This window comes from Lissotriton vulgaris, chromosome 5, assembly GCF_964263255.1.
Source record: "Lissotriton vulgaris chromosome 5, aLisVul1.2, whole genome shotgun sequence".
NCBI classification, from domain to species: domain Eukaryota; kingdom Metazoa; phylum Chordata; class Amphibia; order Caudata; family Salamandridae; genus Lissotriton; species Lissotriton vulgaris.
Genome location: NC_141693.1, coordinates 346528474 through 346541740, shown reverse-complemented (window position 1 = coordinate 346541740; position 13267 = coordinate 346528474). Strand labels below are relative to the sequence as shown.

The 13267-nt window shown below is 47.9% G+C and overlaps 1 protein-coding gene across 2 annotated transcripts in view; it reads right to left on the bottom strand.

Annotated features, from left to right (window-relative positions):
• USP48 (ubiquitin specific peptidase 48) overlaps positions 1–13267 on the bottom strand; it is a 776411-nt gene that overhangs the window by 410243 nt on the left and 352901 nt on the right. For both annotated transcript variants that reach the window (XM_086921588.1, XM_086921587.1), the window contains exon 14: positions 11333–11457. In XM_086921588.1, the coding sequence (XP_086777714.1) occupies positions 11333–11457 (125 nt within the window). The remainder of the gene's footprint in view (positions 1–11332; positions 11458–13267) is intronic.

The following is a 13267-nucleotide window of genomic DNA, read 5'->3' as shown; positions in this document are numbered from 1 at the left end:
TCTGGACATCTAGCCTGTTCAAATACGCTATGACAGAATGGATTTTCTTGGGGCTATTTAGGCCACGTACATTCAAGGTAAGGAATTGTATATTACCCCTCACACTTGCTACCCAGCATGATATAGAAGACATGATGATGCCCCCATAGGAAATAAGCTGCAATGGTTCAGTTGCAATGCCTTTGCAAAGTTCCAAACATCCCTTCCCCAATCCCCACCTACCCCCCACCCACTTCAGGACTCCCTTCTTGCTAAAACCATCCTTGCACAGAATAAACCATACCTACTGAATGCAAATGTGAGGAGCGACAGAGTGCTACTAGCCTCCTACTGGAGCAGGAGGTGGCTGATCAGATCTACAGCATGTGCAATAATAGTAGAACCATACGTTTATACATTATCCATCTAAGTGGTCTCTCACACAAATCATAGCCAAGCTCCCCCGATCAGTTTCAGAAAAAATGGTGCATTATACATTTGAAAGAGTCCACGCCCATATGCAGGCATCTGGCGCAAAACATATCTGGCCCAATGTGCTCCTCCTCATCCGGGCCAGTCCAGGCTTCGCAATGTCTCCGTTTCAGCTTCTTCACGTGGTCCAGTGCCGCCTTAGGGTTAGTAAAGATTTTTAAGCCCCCCCCCGCCCAAATCTTAGGCGAGCAGAGTACAGCATGGCAAACGGGATACCCTCAGATTGTAATAGCTTCTTCACTGTGCCAAACGTCCTTCTTGCTGCCTGCACTGCAACGGTAAAATCTGGGAAGAATGCCAACGAGTTCCCCTGGTGTTCAATGGCGCCTTTTTTTCTAGCCAGCCGCAAAAGGGTGTCACAGTCTCTGTAATTTAAAAGTCTAGAAATAACAGGGCGCGGAGTTGCACCTGGGATTGGTCTCGCAGCCAAGGATCGGTGGGCACGCTCGATGATGAACATCAAGTTCTCTACATAGGTCTCCATCCTGCCGGTGTTGGTGGACTCCGGAAGGCCCGTGATTCTAATGTTGTTACGACTGGACCTGGCCTTTAAGTCCTCGTTCTTCACCTGTATAAGAGTCAGTACTTTCTCCATGTTGAGGGTTTTGCCAGAAACCTCACTAAGACCATCCTCCATGGCAGAGACCCTTTGTTCAACCTCCCCCATTCTCGCGTTGTGTTTCTCCAATTGTGCGGACATGTGGTCCAGCCTTTGGTTCAACGCAGCCATATTCCCTTCAATGGATTGGAGACTGCACTGCACTGCCAGGAGCGTTGTTTTGAGCGTGGATGGAGCCCCTCTCTGGGTGCCTGCCTTCAAGTCTGAGGCTGCTTTTTGCCGAGCCCTACTAGGCTTCCGCACGTCAAACGTGAGGCGAGGTTGGGATTTATCGGTCTTCCCCATTTCGTGTGCTAAGCAAATCGATGCAGCAACTCCAAAATGTCTGCGCAACCGAAGCTACTGCGGTTATGCTCTGCCCTGGCCGCCTCCAGACAAACACACGTTAACGGGCCGTTTCCTATGACAGGGCCCTCTATGCCTGTGCTGCCGCTAATGCCATGTATCTGCCTGCGGTTAGCAAAGAGCCACTTATTTGTATGGGGGGAGGGGGGTCTGCTTCTCTATTGTGTGCTAGAGAGCCAGCTGACTTTACAGTGTTCAGGGGGCAAAGCACCTCCAGGACTCGTCACGGCCTCTCTGCAATCCCTATGGTGGCAGAGCAGAACTCCGAGCCCCAGGTTTTTCTCCATGCAAAGTAAAAGTTCCAGGCAAAAGTCTTAGCAGGACTCTCAACAGCGATGCACTCTGCGCACTTCCAGTTAGCATGGGAATCAGGTTGTCTCCGGCTTCAGGCGCCACAATGCCATTTGCTCCCGCAGGACCCTGTGGGCCGTTCCCGCAGTCAGAAGCTCGTAGGCCACAGCCTTATGCCCAGACTCTGACTCACCGCAAGCCCAGGCCAGGCCGTGCCCCCACTCACCGCACACAGCTCCCAACAAGTCAGCCTCCCTGCGGAGCACTCAGATGGCTTTTGCAGGTCAACTCCGGCTCCGGTCGACCTCCGCAAGTCTCCACAGCACCGCCGTCAGTTCAGTAGGTGTGCAAGGGACCCTGCACACTCTCCGGGCAGATCTCACAGTGATGCAGCCAGGGAAGCTCCGATAAGGTACAGAGCTGTCAGTGTGCAGCAGGCTAAGTTCCGCCCGCTCACTCCTCTGCCCCTCAACCCGCCTGCCCAGTGACCTGCAGTAGTTACCTGCCTCACTGCAGGTCTATGAAAGCCGCCAGCTTGCACTTTTACCGTTGGGCTCCCGCTCAGCAAATTTCGCTGTTTTACACCTGTGCCAGCGGTTCGCAGTGCCACAGCTTTGAACCGGGATGTCCCGCCGGTCAGGTTGGTCGTTTTTGCCACCTAGATGCAACAGATTTCAAGCAGATAATAGGCGGATTGTGGATCAGCCGGGAAGAGCTGCACTACAGCGCAGCCATATTGTGGTGAGCCCTCTAGCGTGGAGTGACATACATTTGAATAGTGTATGTATGTATGTATGTATGTGTGTGTGTTCTTATATAGCGCTCGACTTACCCATGGGCATCTCGGCGCTTGCATTGGGAACCCGTCCTGGCTTTTCCCTGTGAGATAACCCGTACTGGGCATCCCCAAGGTGAAAGCCAGGCATCCCGCCGCGGGGGGCGTAGTGGAGATTAAGCAAGCTATTGCCCAGAGTTGCAGAGTGTGAACCCATGATTCGAGTAGGCACCGAAGTGAGAATTATCGAGTCCATGGACACTTGGGCTCAGACCCTGCCGCATCGGGAATTTTACCCTGGAGTGGGGTAGGAAGGAGTGGAGTGGAACAGAGTACAGTAAAGTGACGCAGAGTAGAGTGAAGGACAGTGCAGCAGAGCACAGTGGAATATCGGAGACTGGATGTAGGGAAGTGCATGGTTACCCCCACTTTTTGCCTGACACATGATGCACTTTGACTAGATGCCCTGGGTCGCTGCTAATCAGGTTACCATGGCCTGTGTTCTTTTCCAAAGCTGTACATTTGTACCCACAATTGGCACATCTCTGGCCACAGGCAAGTTCCTTGTAAAAGGTACTGTGGGTAACAAGGGCACTGGCCAAGGAAGGCCTCCAAGTGCTGCATCACCTATTGTGCCACCCTTAATGGCCGTTAATACCCACATACTGCCATTGCAGGCTGAGCATTTTGGTGCAGAGAAAAGTGAAGAGTTGACGTGGCACACAGCTCTTTGTGCCATGCCTGCAACCCACTGCCTGAGGCCGAGGTAAGTCACCCATCTAGAAAGGGGCACTAACCCTCAGGTGAGGGTACAGTGGTATGAGCCCAGTACCACTACAGTGTTTAAGTCCATTCTTGGACATTGTAAGTTTAGTAAAGCCATAGACAGTATATGGTCTGGGAGTTGGTCATTACAAACTCCACAGCTCCATTATGGCTTTACTAAAAACTGGGAAGTTTAGTAGCAAACCTCTCAGAACATTAAAACCACACTGATGCCAGTGTGGGATTTAATGTAAAATGCACTCGGATGGCATCTTGGAGATGCCCCCTGAAAAACTACCAGCTCTGGTGTGGTTCCTGAATGGCTGCTCGCCATTTGCCACCACCAGACAGGTTTCTGGGCCCTGGTTAGAGAGCCTTCGCTCTCTGGGTCCAGAAACAAAGCCCACTCTGGGCAGAGGTGTCATGCCTCCTCCCCTAGGATGGGCTGGGTCCTCAAAGGCCTGACGCCTTTAGAAGCTGTCCTTGCCTTTGCTGACCCCAGCAACTGACACCCACTGGTTCTGCTCCTACTTTGGGCAGAAGAATCGGTGGGAAAACCAAGCTAGGAAGAGAGGTGTGCCTAACTTTGCCAACTCCACCCTCAGGTGGGGGAGGCAAGGTGAAGCACACATCTCAGTCCCCTTCATCTTGAAGATGAGGATACCCAGTCAATTAGGGAGAGGCTCATGCCCCCTCCCACTGGAGGTTGGCATAACAGGGGGTGTACCCACCCCAAGGAAGAGACCCATTGGTCCAGGCCTGCCCACCCCTTTTACCGTCCATAAATTTAGCTTTTAGAAGCAAACCTGAACCTTGCCTCCTCAGATTCGAGGAAGAATGAAGAAGGACTGAAGAGCCATGCTGACCCAGGAAGAGGAGGACACTTACTGCTTTGGCCCCAGCCCTATAGGCCTGTCCCGCCTTCAACGTGCCTACAGTAGAAAGTCCAGCGTGTCCAGCATCCACCAGCCCCACAGAGCCTGGAGGACCTGCCCTGCAGCCATCTTTAAGACTGTCTCCCGTAAACACTAGATTTGCTCAACCAAGACTGACCTACAGAACCCTGATCCAGACGGTGCCAAGATTTTGCACCACTCTGCACCAGACACCCATGGCCTGAGTTCGAGTGGCACAACACCATGAGGAGGTCTCCCCACCGATCCGGACCTGGGATCTGGTGATCCTCATCTTCCCTCAAGCTGATGCCTGCAGTCTCAACCTGAAGGTTCCCCCCCCACCCCAACTGCGACCTGAGGTGGTAAGAAGAACCCAACGACAAAAGACACCACTGCACCTGACACACCACAGTCTTGGGCGGCCCAACCAATGGTGTCCAGGCATCCCCCAAGATCCCAATTTACATCTTCAGCCAGTGGTCACCTACAGGAAGCCTCCCTGCCTGAGCCATCTTTACCAAACAGGAGATCCACAGTGCCCCAGACATCGCCTAGACAAACTGCACCTGGCCGCCCCAGTGCCGCTGGTGGTGCAGTCCCTTTGCTCATTGGAGGCCCCTGAAGTGCTGATATCTACCCCACGAGCTTTGCTCCCACACCTGAGTGGCATGTTCGTTAGCAGTCCCTGACCGAAGGCCAACTTAGCCCCATTGGCTAACAGTGGGCCCTTGCACTCTGCAACGTACCGCACCAGTGCCGCTGGTGGTGCAATTTAAAGGCCTACCTAGATCTTGGGGAACCTTGATGCTAACCCACAAAACTCCCACTCGTAAATCTAGGACTTACCTGTAAAACAGATAACCATTTTTCTCCCATAGGAACAAATGTTCCAAGTTTTTTGTCCAAAAATGCTGTGTTGAACTGCTGTTTTGTATGGAAGAAATGTAACTGTACCTTAAGTCTTAGTTACCTTGTAGTATGAGATCCCCGGAGTGGTATCTAGGCATAACACCTTGAGTAGTCAATGTAATCCAAAAGTATTCCAAAAGTAATACAAAGGTAATCCAAAAGTATTCCAAACGTAATTACTGCCATTTAAACTGCTTTTTGAACCAATACACACATGTAACTTTTGTAAATCAATTCCCAATTGCACTTTTTGAAATTTTCTATGATTGAAAGTATATTTTACCTACCTGTACCAAGATTTGCTTGGTTCTAGAAAATAAAACAGAAGTATATGTTTTTTATACTTACCTAATTAGTCTGGATACAGTCTTGAAGTGTGTGCCATCTGTCTTGAGTGAGTGAATACAATAAATACTTAACACACCCTGTGGATAAGCCTAACTGCTCGCCCACACTACCACAAAGAAAGCTGCTAGTGCTTACCTAATTTAGCCTCTCTTATACCTCTGGTGAATCCCTGGACTCTGTGCACAGTACACCTTACTTTGGTATAGTATGTACAGAGTCAGTTCCCTACAGCAACAAAAAGTGTTGCCAAGTGAGCGCCACCTTGGAAAATCCAAAGTGCAATACTGCTGACATTGCACGTTCTCTTATGAGGCAAACAGATCTAAATAAGGCTCTCCCCACCGCTGAAAGAGACCTTGTGCCACGATGGATACGGCATTCGTGATCGACCAGGCACTGACAGCTGAGTTTGTTCGCTCTGGCATTCAGAGAACCCGACAGGTGGTGAACCAAAAGGGATATGCCCTATTGTTCCAGCCGTGTCCAGAGGCGGAGAGCCTCCTGACAAAGCGTCCACATCCCCACCCTGCCATGTTTCTTGCAGTATCACATGGCGGTGGTGTTGTCCGTGTGAACACCTGCACTACTTTCCTTTTGAGAGAGGAAAGGAATGCCTTCAGTGTTAGTCTGATCGCCCGAAGCTCCAAAAGGTTGACATGGAGACCGGATGGCTCTGATCTCTGCCTCTCCCCGGTGGCTGCCCCATCGTCGGAATGACACATCAGTCACTACTGTCAGATCTGGTTGGGGAAGGGAGAGGGATCTGCCTCTGACCCAATCTTGGTTCATCAATCACCATTGCAGTTGCTGTACAGTTCCCTCCGAGATCTGTACGTAGTCAGATAGACTCCCCTGATGCTGCGCCCACTGGAACTTCAGGTTTTACTGCAAATCCCGCATATGCCATCTGGCATGAACCACCAGCACGATGCAGGAGGCCATTAGGCCCAGCAGCCTCAGAGCCAATATCACCGAAATCCAGGACAGAGGCTAAAACATCGGTATCATAGCCCAAAAAACCCGTATTCGATCTTTGGGAGGATAGACCAAAACTGTACTGTGTCCAGAATCACTCTGATGAAAGGGAGTGTCTAAGAGGGAGTCAGGTAGGACTTCTGCGTGTTGATAGTGAACCCCAGCGAGTGCAGGAGGCCCGCTGTAGTCTGAAGGTTGGGAGACGACAGACTGGGGCAAGCCCACTGTCGACAGACAGTCGTTGAGCTAGGGTAAGACTGGTACCCCCTGATCTGCACAGATGAGCTGAGACCATCACCATCACTTTCGTGAACACCCGAGGGACACTGGTAAGGCCAAAGGGGAGCACAGTGTACTGTAAATGCTCGAGGCCTACCCTAAACCTCAGACAGCACCAGTGGGCAGGCAGGACGGGAATATGAAAATAGGTGTACTGCAAGCCAACTCTCCCCTCCAGGTTCCTGGGTCCAGGGCAGACAAGACATGAGCCGACGTGAGCTTTTTGACTTTCTCCTTCTTCAGGAAGAGATTGAGGAGTTGCAGATCTAGAATTGGATGAAGGCCTTTGTCCTTTTTGGGAACCAGAAAGTAGCGGTAATAGCAATCACAGCCTACGTATGGAACCAGTATTCTCTGTAAGACTCCCTTTGCCAAGAGATCAGTGACCTCCTCGTGGAGAAGGGACAGATGATCCTCCATCAGCCGGTCGCAAGATGGTGGCATGGGGGAGGGATAGTCTCCAAGGGGAATGGAGGAAGCCCTTCGGACAATCTGTTAAAACCCACCTGTCTGATGCTATGGACTGCCAGTGGGGAAGGTGATGGCGAAACCTGCTGCCAACTGGGTGCCCCTGGTGGTAAAGGGGTAGACTAGGAGGATTTAGAGGTTATTGGAATCAGGGGTGGTGAACTGACCCACAAGGTCTGTGGGTACTGCATCCTCGTCCATGCAGAGGCTTGCGAGCATGGACAGCACGGTGGCAGGGTGGGAATTGGCACGGATGGTAGCACCTTCAGTATCAGCGAAATGTGGATTGGGGAGACGGGGTGGCAGTAGCCGAGAGATTCCTTGTAGCGCTCGAGCGCCGAATCTGCTTTTTCTCCAAAGAGACAGGTGCCATCAAAGGGCATGTACATAAGGGAAGCTTGGACTTTCCCCCGAAAAGCCAGTCGTCCTCAACCAGGCATGTCGCCTAAGAGCCACTGTAGTGGAAACTTCTCTGGCGAATGAGCCATTCGTGTCATGTCCACAACGAATTGTGAAATTTGCTGCATATTTCCCGTCGATGAAAGTTTGGGAGAGTATAGCCCAGGAGTCCTACGAGACCTGTCACAGCACTTGTGCAACCGTATCTCACGGAGTGGGGGATAAATGCCCCAAAAGGCATGCGGTTTACATGGACTGCCAGAAGAGAATATCTTCTACTCACATGAGTCCAGCCTCTTGGATTCCCTATGCAGGGGAGTGGTAGGGAAAGCACCTTCAGACATTGACGCTTGGACCACCACGGTTTCAGAGCTAGGACGTTTTGGTCCCATGGGCGATGGCAGAAAGCAATCGTCCTATTCACAGGAGGCCCTGTGTTAGATTTGGACAAGGTATCCAAAAGGACGCCAGTAAGGGCATCATTGAACAGGAGTACAGGTTCAGGTGTGTAGACTCTCAGTTACAGCACCTCTGTCAAGATGTCAGTCTAGACTGCCACCAAGGTCAAGAAGCTCAGCCACCCTCTGCACCACCATTGCATAGGAAGCACTCTCCTCCATAGCCAAGGTAGGGGTGGAAAACAGACTAGCATCTAGATACACATGGTCATACCACTGGTTACACCCAGTTCCTCATACCAGTCTATATTCTGTTCTTCCCCACAGGGCTGGTATTCTAAAGGGTCTAGTGGCCCCTCCCAGTCTTCCCCTAGCTCTACCCAAACAGAATAGGGCTCAGGCTCAAATCTAGGAGGCAGGGCTTCTGTCAGCATCGGACGACGCCTATTCGGCACCGGGGAAGGTCGAGGTGGTACGACCAGTGCCGTTCCAGATCCAACAATGGATCCTTGGGGGCCCACAGGAGCCGGAGCTACCGACAACGAATCAGAAGGGGTTCCCCGACCCCGCAGGCGCATCGGAGGGGTCGTGCCACCCAAATATGACGCGAATGGACTCACGGAACTCCTTCAGATGGGCAGGGGGTCACTCTGGCTCCTGGAAAGTCGAGGAGGTATGGAGTCGGCGTTCTGAGTCTTAGAATGCCATCAGATGAGGAGAAGACTGAGAACGCTTCGGCTTCTTCCTTTTCTTCTGCTGGACTTACCCGAGTGTCCAGAGGACTTTGAATGAGACGATATAGACTTCGGGCTCCGTAATCGGTCCCTTCCCCTCAACCGGGACTTCAAGTTTGATGAGTGGCTTGCAGGCTGCCATGAGCTTTAGGGACCGCTCCCTCAAAAGATTCAGAAGTATGGCCCAGCAATTGGAGCACAACTTCGAGTCATGGTCTCACAACACAAACCATAGACAGATGAGGTGCAGGTCCGTCACTGACAATGGGAGGTGACAGGCTCTCTAAGGCTTGAACCCCATTTTGCACAATGAAATTTTCGACACACCAGGAGGTAAAAACCTCCATAACAAAAACAGTCAAAAATGCAGTCAAAAACTGACTGTGGGGTAGCCTTTCTCTCGGATCATTGCAGGCTGGTGCAGAAGAAAAAGAGCTTACGTCAGCGCACCTGGTTGGTGCCTATATAGATACTGTAGTATCTGGACTCTTCTGCACAAGGCATATGAGATAAGGCATCACCATCTTTGAAATACCTTCAATATTACACACAAAGAAAAGACGTCACCATAGCTGTAAATTGTAGGAAACACAAAAGTTGCAACTTCAACATAGAGAAGAATAATCGGAGAGATTTTGAAATCCATCTACCGAACTGACGCTAGCGCCCAATGAGGTAAAGCGATGTCTTATATGGAGTCAGTACCATGACAACGAGTAAAGAAAGCAGGTGAACACCAGAGTTACACGGGAAGCGACATAAGTGTTCCCACAAATATGAAATTCAACAAAGATCAAGAGACAAGTTTTTTCTCTCTTTCTAGTTACATCTCGACAATGAATATGTACTTGGAACGAAGAATAGAAGCTACGACGAAATACAAGGCAAGTTACCTCGCGTCCCATCTCCACGGCAACCAATAAATAAACAACGAAGCGGAGAATGGCGTCTCACGTAATTTCTGGCGTTCACGAAGGACTACGAGGACACCGAAGAACCAAGGCAGCCGTATTAGGAAATGAGAGCGTCTCCAACTTCACGAAAGAAAACATGGTATGAGCGTGAGCTATCCCTTGTACTTTTGGCACGCAACAACTGTACATGCATGCCCCACACAAAAAACATGCGTGGAATGCAGGAGAGGTAATCTATAGAAACCCAGCTAGAGACAGGAGCGCGAGCCCCCATCAGCAACAATACAGCTAAACAAACTTGATAATAACGAGCTGTGTGAGCATGCGGATGTCCTATTCATATAAAGATAACGCCTTGTTATGGAACTATTAAAACAACATAAAAAAATGTTATTGACTATAACAGTAACAACGTGGTTTATCCTCAAGAATAACTAAAACATGGTTACTCCCTAATAGGAAGTTTAAGCACCAACAAAAGCACAAATATTGGAAGGACAGATTCCATAGGTCCTCTGCCTACCAGAAAAAATCTTTCAGAACAGAATAACTGGAGGAACAGAACCCCCAAAAGCCTGGTAGGTTCTCTGAACTTTAAACTACCTTCTGAACAGCTTTGTAAGATACAAGATCATTGAAATTGATTCTAACCTTTCACCTAAAACAGGCAGGAAGCAGTAGAGTGGGTGCACCGCAGTGTCAACTGGGTACATGAGTGCATTACACTATAAATATAAATGCACAGTTCTGCCAATAGAAAACACACACACTAAACAAACATTTTGTCAACTTTATAGGCAAAAAAGATGTCCTACCTGAAATAAGATACAGCCATTAGGAAGACATTTATGACAAGGAGTGACTGGTCCCATCCACATAAGGTCGAAACGTGTTGGCATCGAACAGATGGTGGCTCGGAGCAAGCTAGGATAAAGAGACTCTGACCCCGCTCGGGCAGTCAAGTGGAAACATTTATCTTCCCTCATAAGATCTTGTGTAAATTACCTCCGACCCTATACAGGACCTTGAAATTAGGACATGCTGAGGACCCAGGCATATTTGTTCCCAGTATATATTGTTGTTTTCAAATAGCATAGGACTATAAAAGCAATTTGGCAAATTAGTTTGTGCAAAAATAACATGTGAGAGAAACATAACTGTTTAGTGAGTCTGGTCAAATATTGTGTAAAATATGTTGTCTAATTATTTTTGGGTTAGTCTAAATGTTATATTCATGTATATGCTTTACATAGAAGTGTTTTTGTATATAAATGTTTTCATGTGTTAACAAGATAAAAGGAGAAGTGTAAATAGATTTGATGCAGGAAATGCCAACCACCACTAAAAAAACGTCTGAAGTAAATAACAAAAGTAATTTATTGCCCCAAGCCAATAAAAAGGACATTTGGAGCGAAAAAGAAACAGTGTGATCTATGGTACTTAGAGGTATTTATGTTTATATATTTATATAGATACTGTGACGTCACTTCCAGCGTCAACAACAAAAGGCACAGAGCTGATCAACGCCACCTGCCGGCAGGCAGGGGAGAAATTCAAAGGTAAGGAGTCTGCAGCTAGAAGTCTCACCATTTCCATGGAGGTTTACCTAGCACTAGTTGGCTGTATTCCTAATTGTTGCTGAAAGAAATGCTGGAACTGCCAGAGATGCTTCTGGGTATGTTGAACTATTATCCCAAGAGTGTTTTTATACAGATTATCAGCTACATTTCATAGTTCATAGATTACCTTTATCTGGTACGTCTCCATTCATTTTCCCATTGCTCTGGTCATCTTCATGTTCGTCTAACTGTTCCAAGGCTAATTGACGCCAAGAACGCAATGATGATTTTCCAACCCAATAACCTTCATCCCTAGAGGGCGCAAGAAAGTTGGCAAGAAAAAAAGAGAGATTCAGAGGTACATTCTGGTGAAGACAGCAGAGTTAAATTGGCCGGGTGTTCCTCAAAAATCTCTTGACACACATTAATCAGCATCTCTTGTATCTAGAATAGCATGCTGCCTGGCTTTCTAATACATTATAGTTTTGCACTTAATTTAAGCAACTAACATTCAACTATTTAATTTATTATATCTAAATCATGGCTGATCAAATACAAACGTTATCTATTATATAAACCCTAAGGTTAATTTCATAAACACTAGATGTCCAGACAGAATAAACAATAGAGGAGTTGCAGACTTCAGACCAGATTGCACCACCAGAATCTGAGCTGAACAGAACATTTAGCATCATGCTGCTCAGCAAAGACCAACTACACTTAAAATATAATAGTAGAAAAAAACATGATTCGATTGAAAATAGCAATCTTCCATTTGTAACAAGTATGTTTTATCTTTGAAAGATATAGGCATGAAGAGCAAAGTAAATATTTGTTCAGCTCTATTAAACATTACTCATTAGTTTGATATGCTTCTCAACTAAACAAATCCTGAAAACTAAACATGGAGATATCACACTGAATGAGTGTGGCAAGATCAAATGTTCAAAATCGAAACATATAATTTCAATAAGCAAAGTATTCGACTAACTGCAACAAACATTGTGAAAGCCAATCAGTCTCGCCTTTATAAAGCATGTACAAAAGGGGGTGGTGATAGACGGAGCATCTGAACCATTCAAATACTCACACCCAGTCAACAGATCTGGGTTTAATCCATCACAGACTGATTTGCATATGGCCATGTCTGAACTGGGGTGGCAGAGTGGGCTAAAGAACGGCGATGGATTAAATCCAGATCTGTTGACTGGGTGTGAGTGTTTGATTGGTTTGGATGCTCCGTCCATCACCACCCCCTTTTGTACCGCTTTGTTCGCCATAAGTTGGCAGGGTATGCTCAGACTTGAGTCCCTTGCTCACTTTGCCACTGGATTCAAGCAAGCCAGGCTGACGACGGCTGTAATGCCAGAAACCGGTCCTAGGAATCTTGAATCCAGTCCAGGGAAGGCATGGCTTGGCAGTTCGGGCTGGACTGTTCCCATGAGGAACAGGGTCAGACTGATTTGCATATGGCCATGTCTATACTGGGGTGGCAGAGTGGGCTAAAGAACGGTGATGGATAAAACCCAGATCTGTTGACTGGGTGTGAGTGTTTGATTGGTTCAGATGCTCCGTCCATCACCACCCCCTTTTGTACCGCTTTATAAAGCGTGTGACGTGCTATTGGCTCTACAAAAACATTCCAGAACAAAAGGAAATGCATATTTTACTTTGATTTAACCGTTATTTATTGCATGGTTAATTTTTCAAACTCTTTTCACTTAGAAAAATCTAAACAGAATTGGCAAGAAATGCTTGACAAGGCCTAATATAGGTTCCACAGGATTCACCCACTTAGTCCTCTGTTACTACAGCAGATTTATGGGCCTTCAGAAGAAGTGTTATACTAAATATACATTCTACCTCGGTTTTCACCCCCCAAAGTCACAAAACTCTTTGTGAGCCAAGTTTTGTATTTTCATACAATATGTGGACTGCAGAAGATCAAACAAAAATAACCTGTCCAAGCTTCAGCTATACCCCAGCAGAAATATCCATGTTGCTGTGCTTTCAAGAGACAGACTAGGAGGGGTTGGGAGCAATGTAGCACGGTGTAAGGGTATTTGAAGTGGAGAAGCAGTACACAAGGGAGAGAGCTAGATAAACATGCACTCTTATGCAC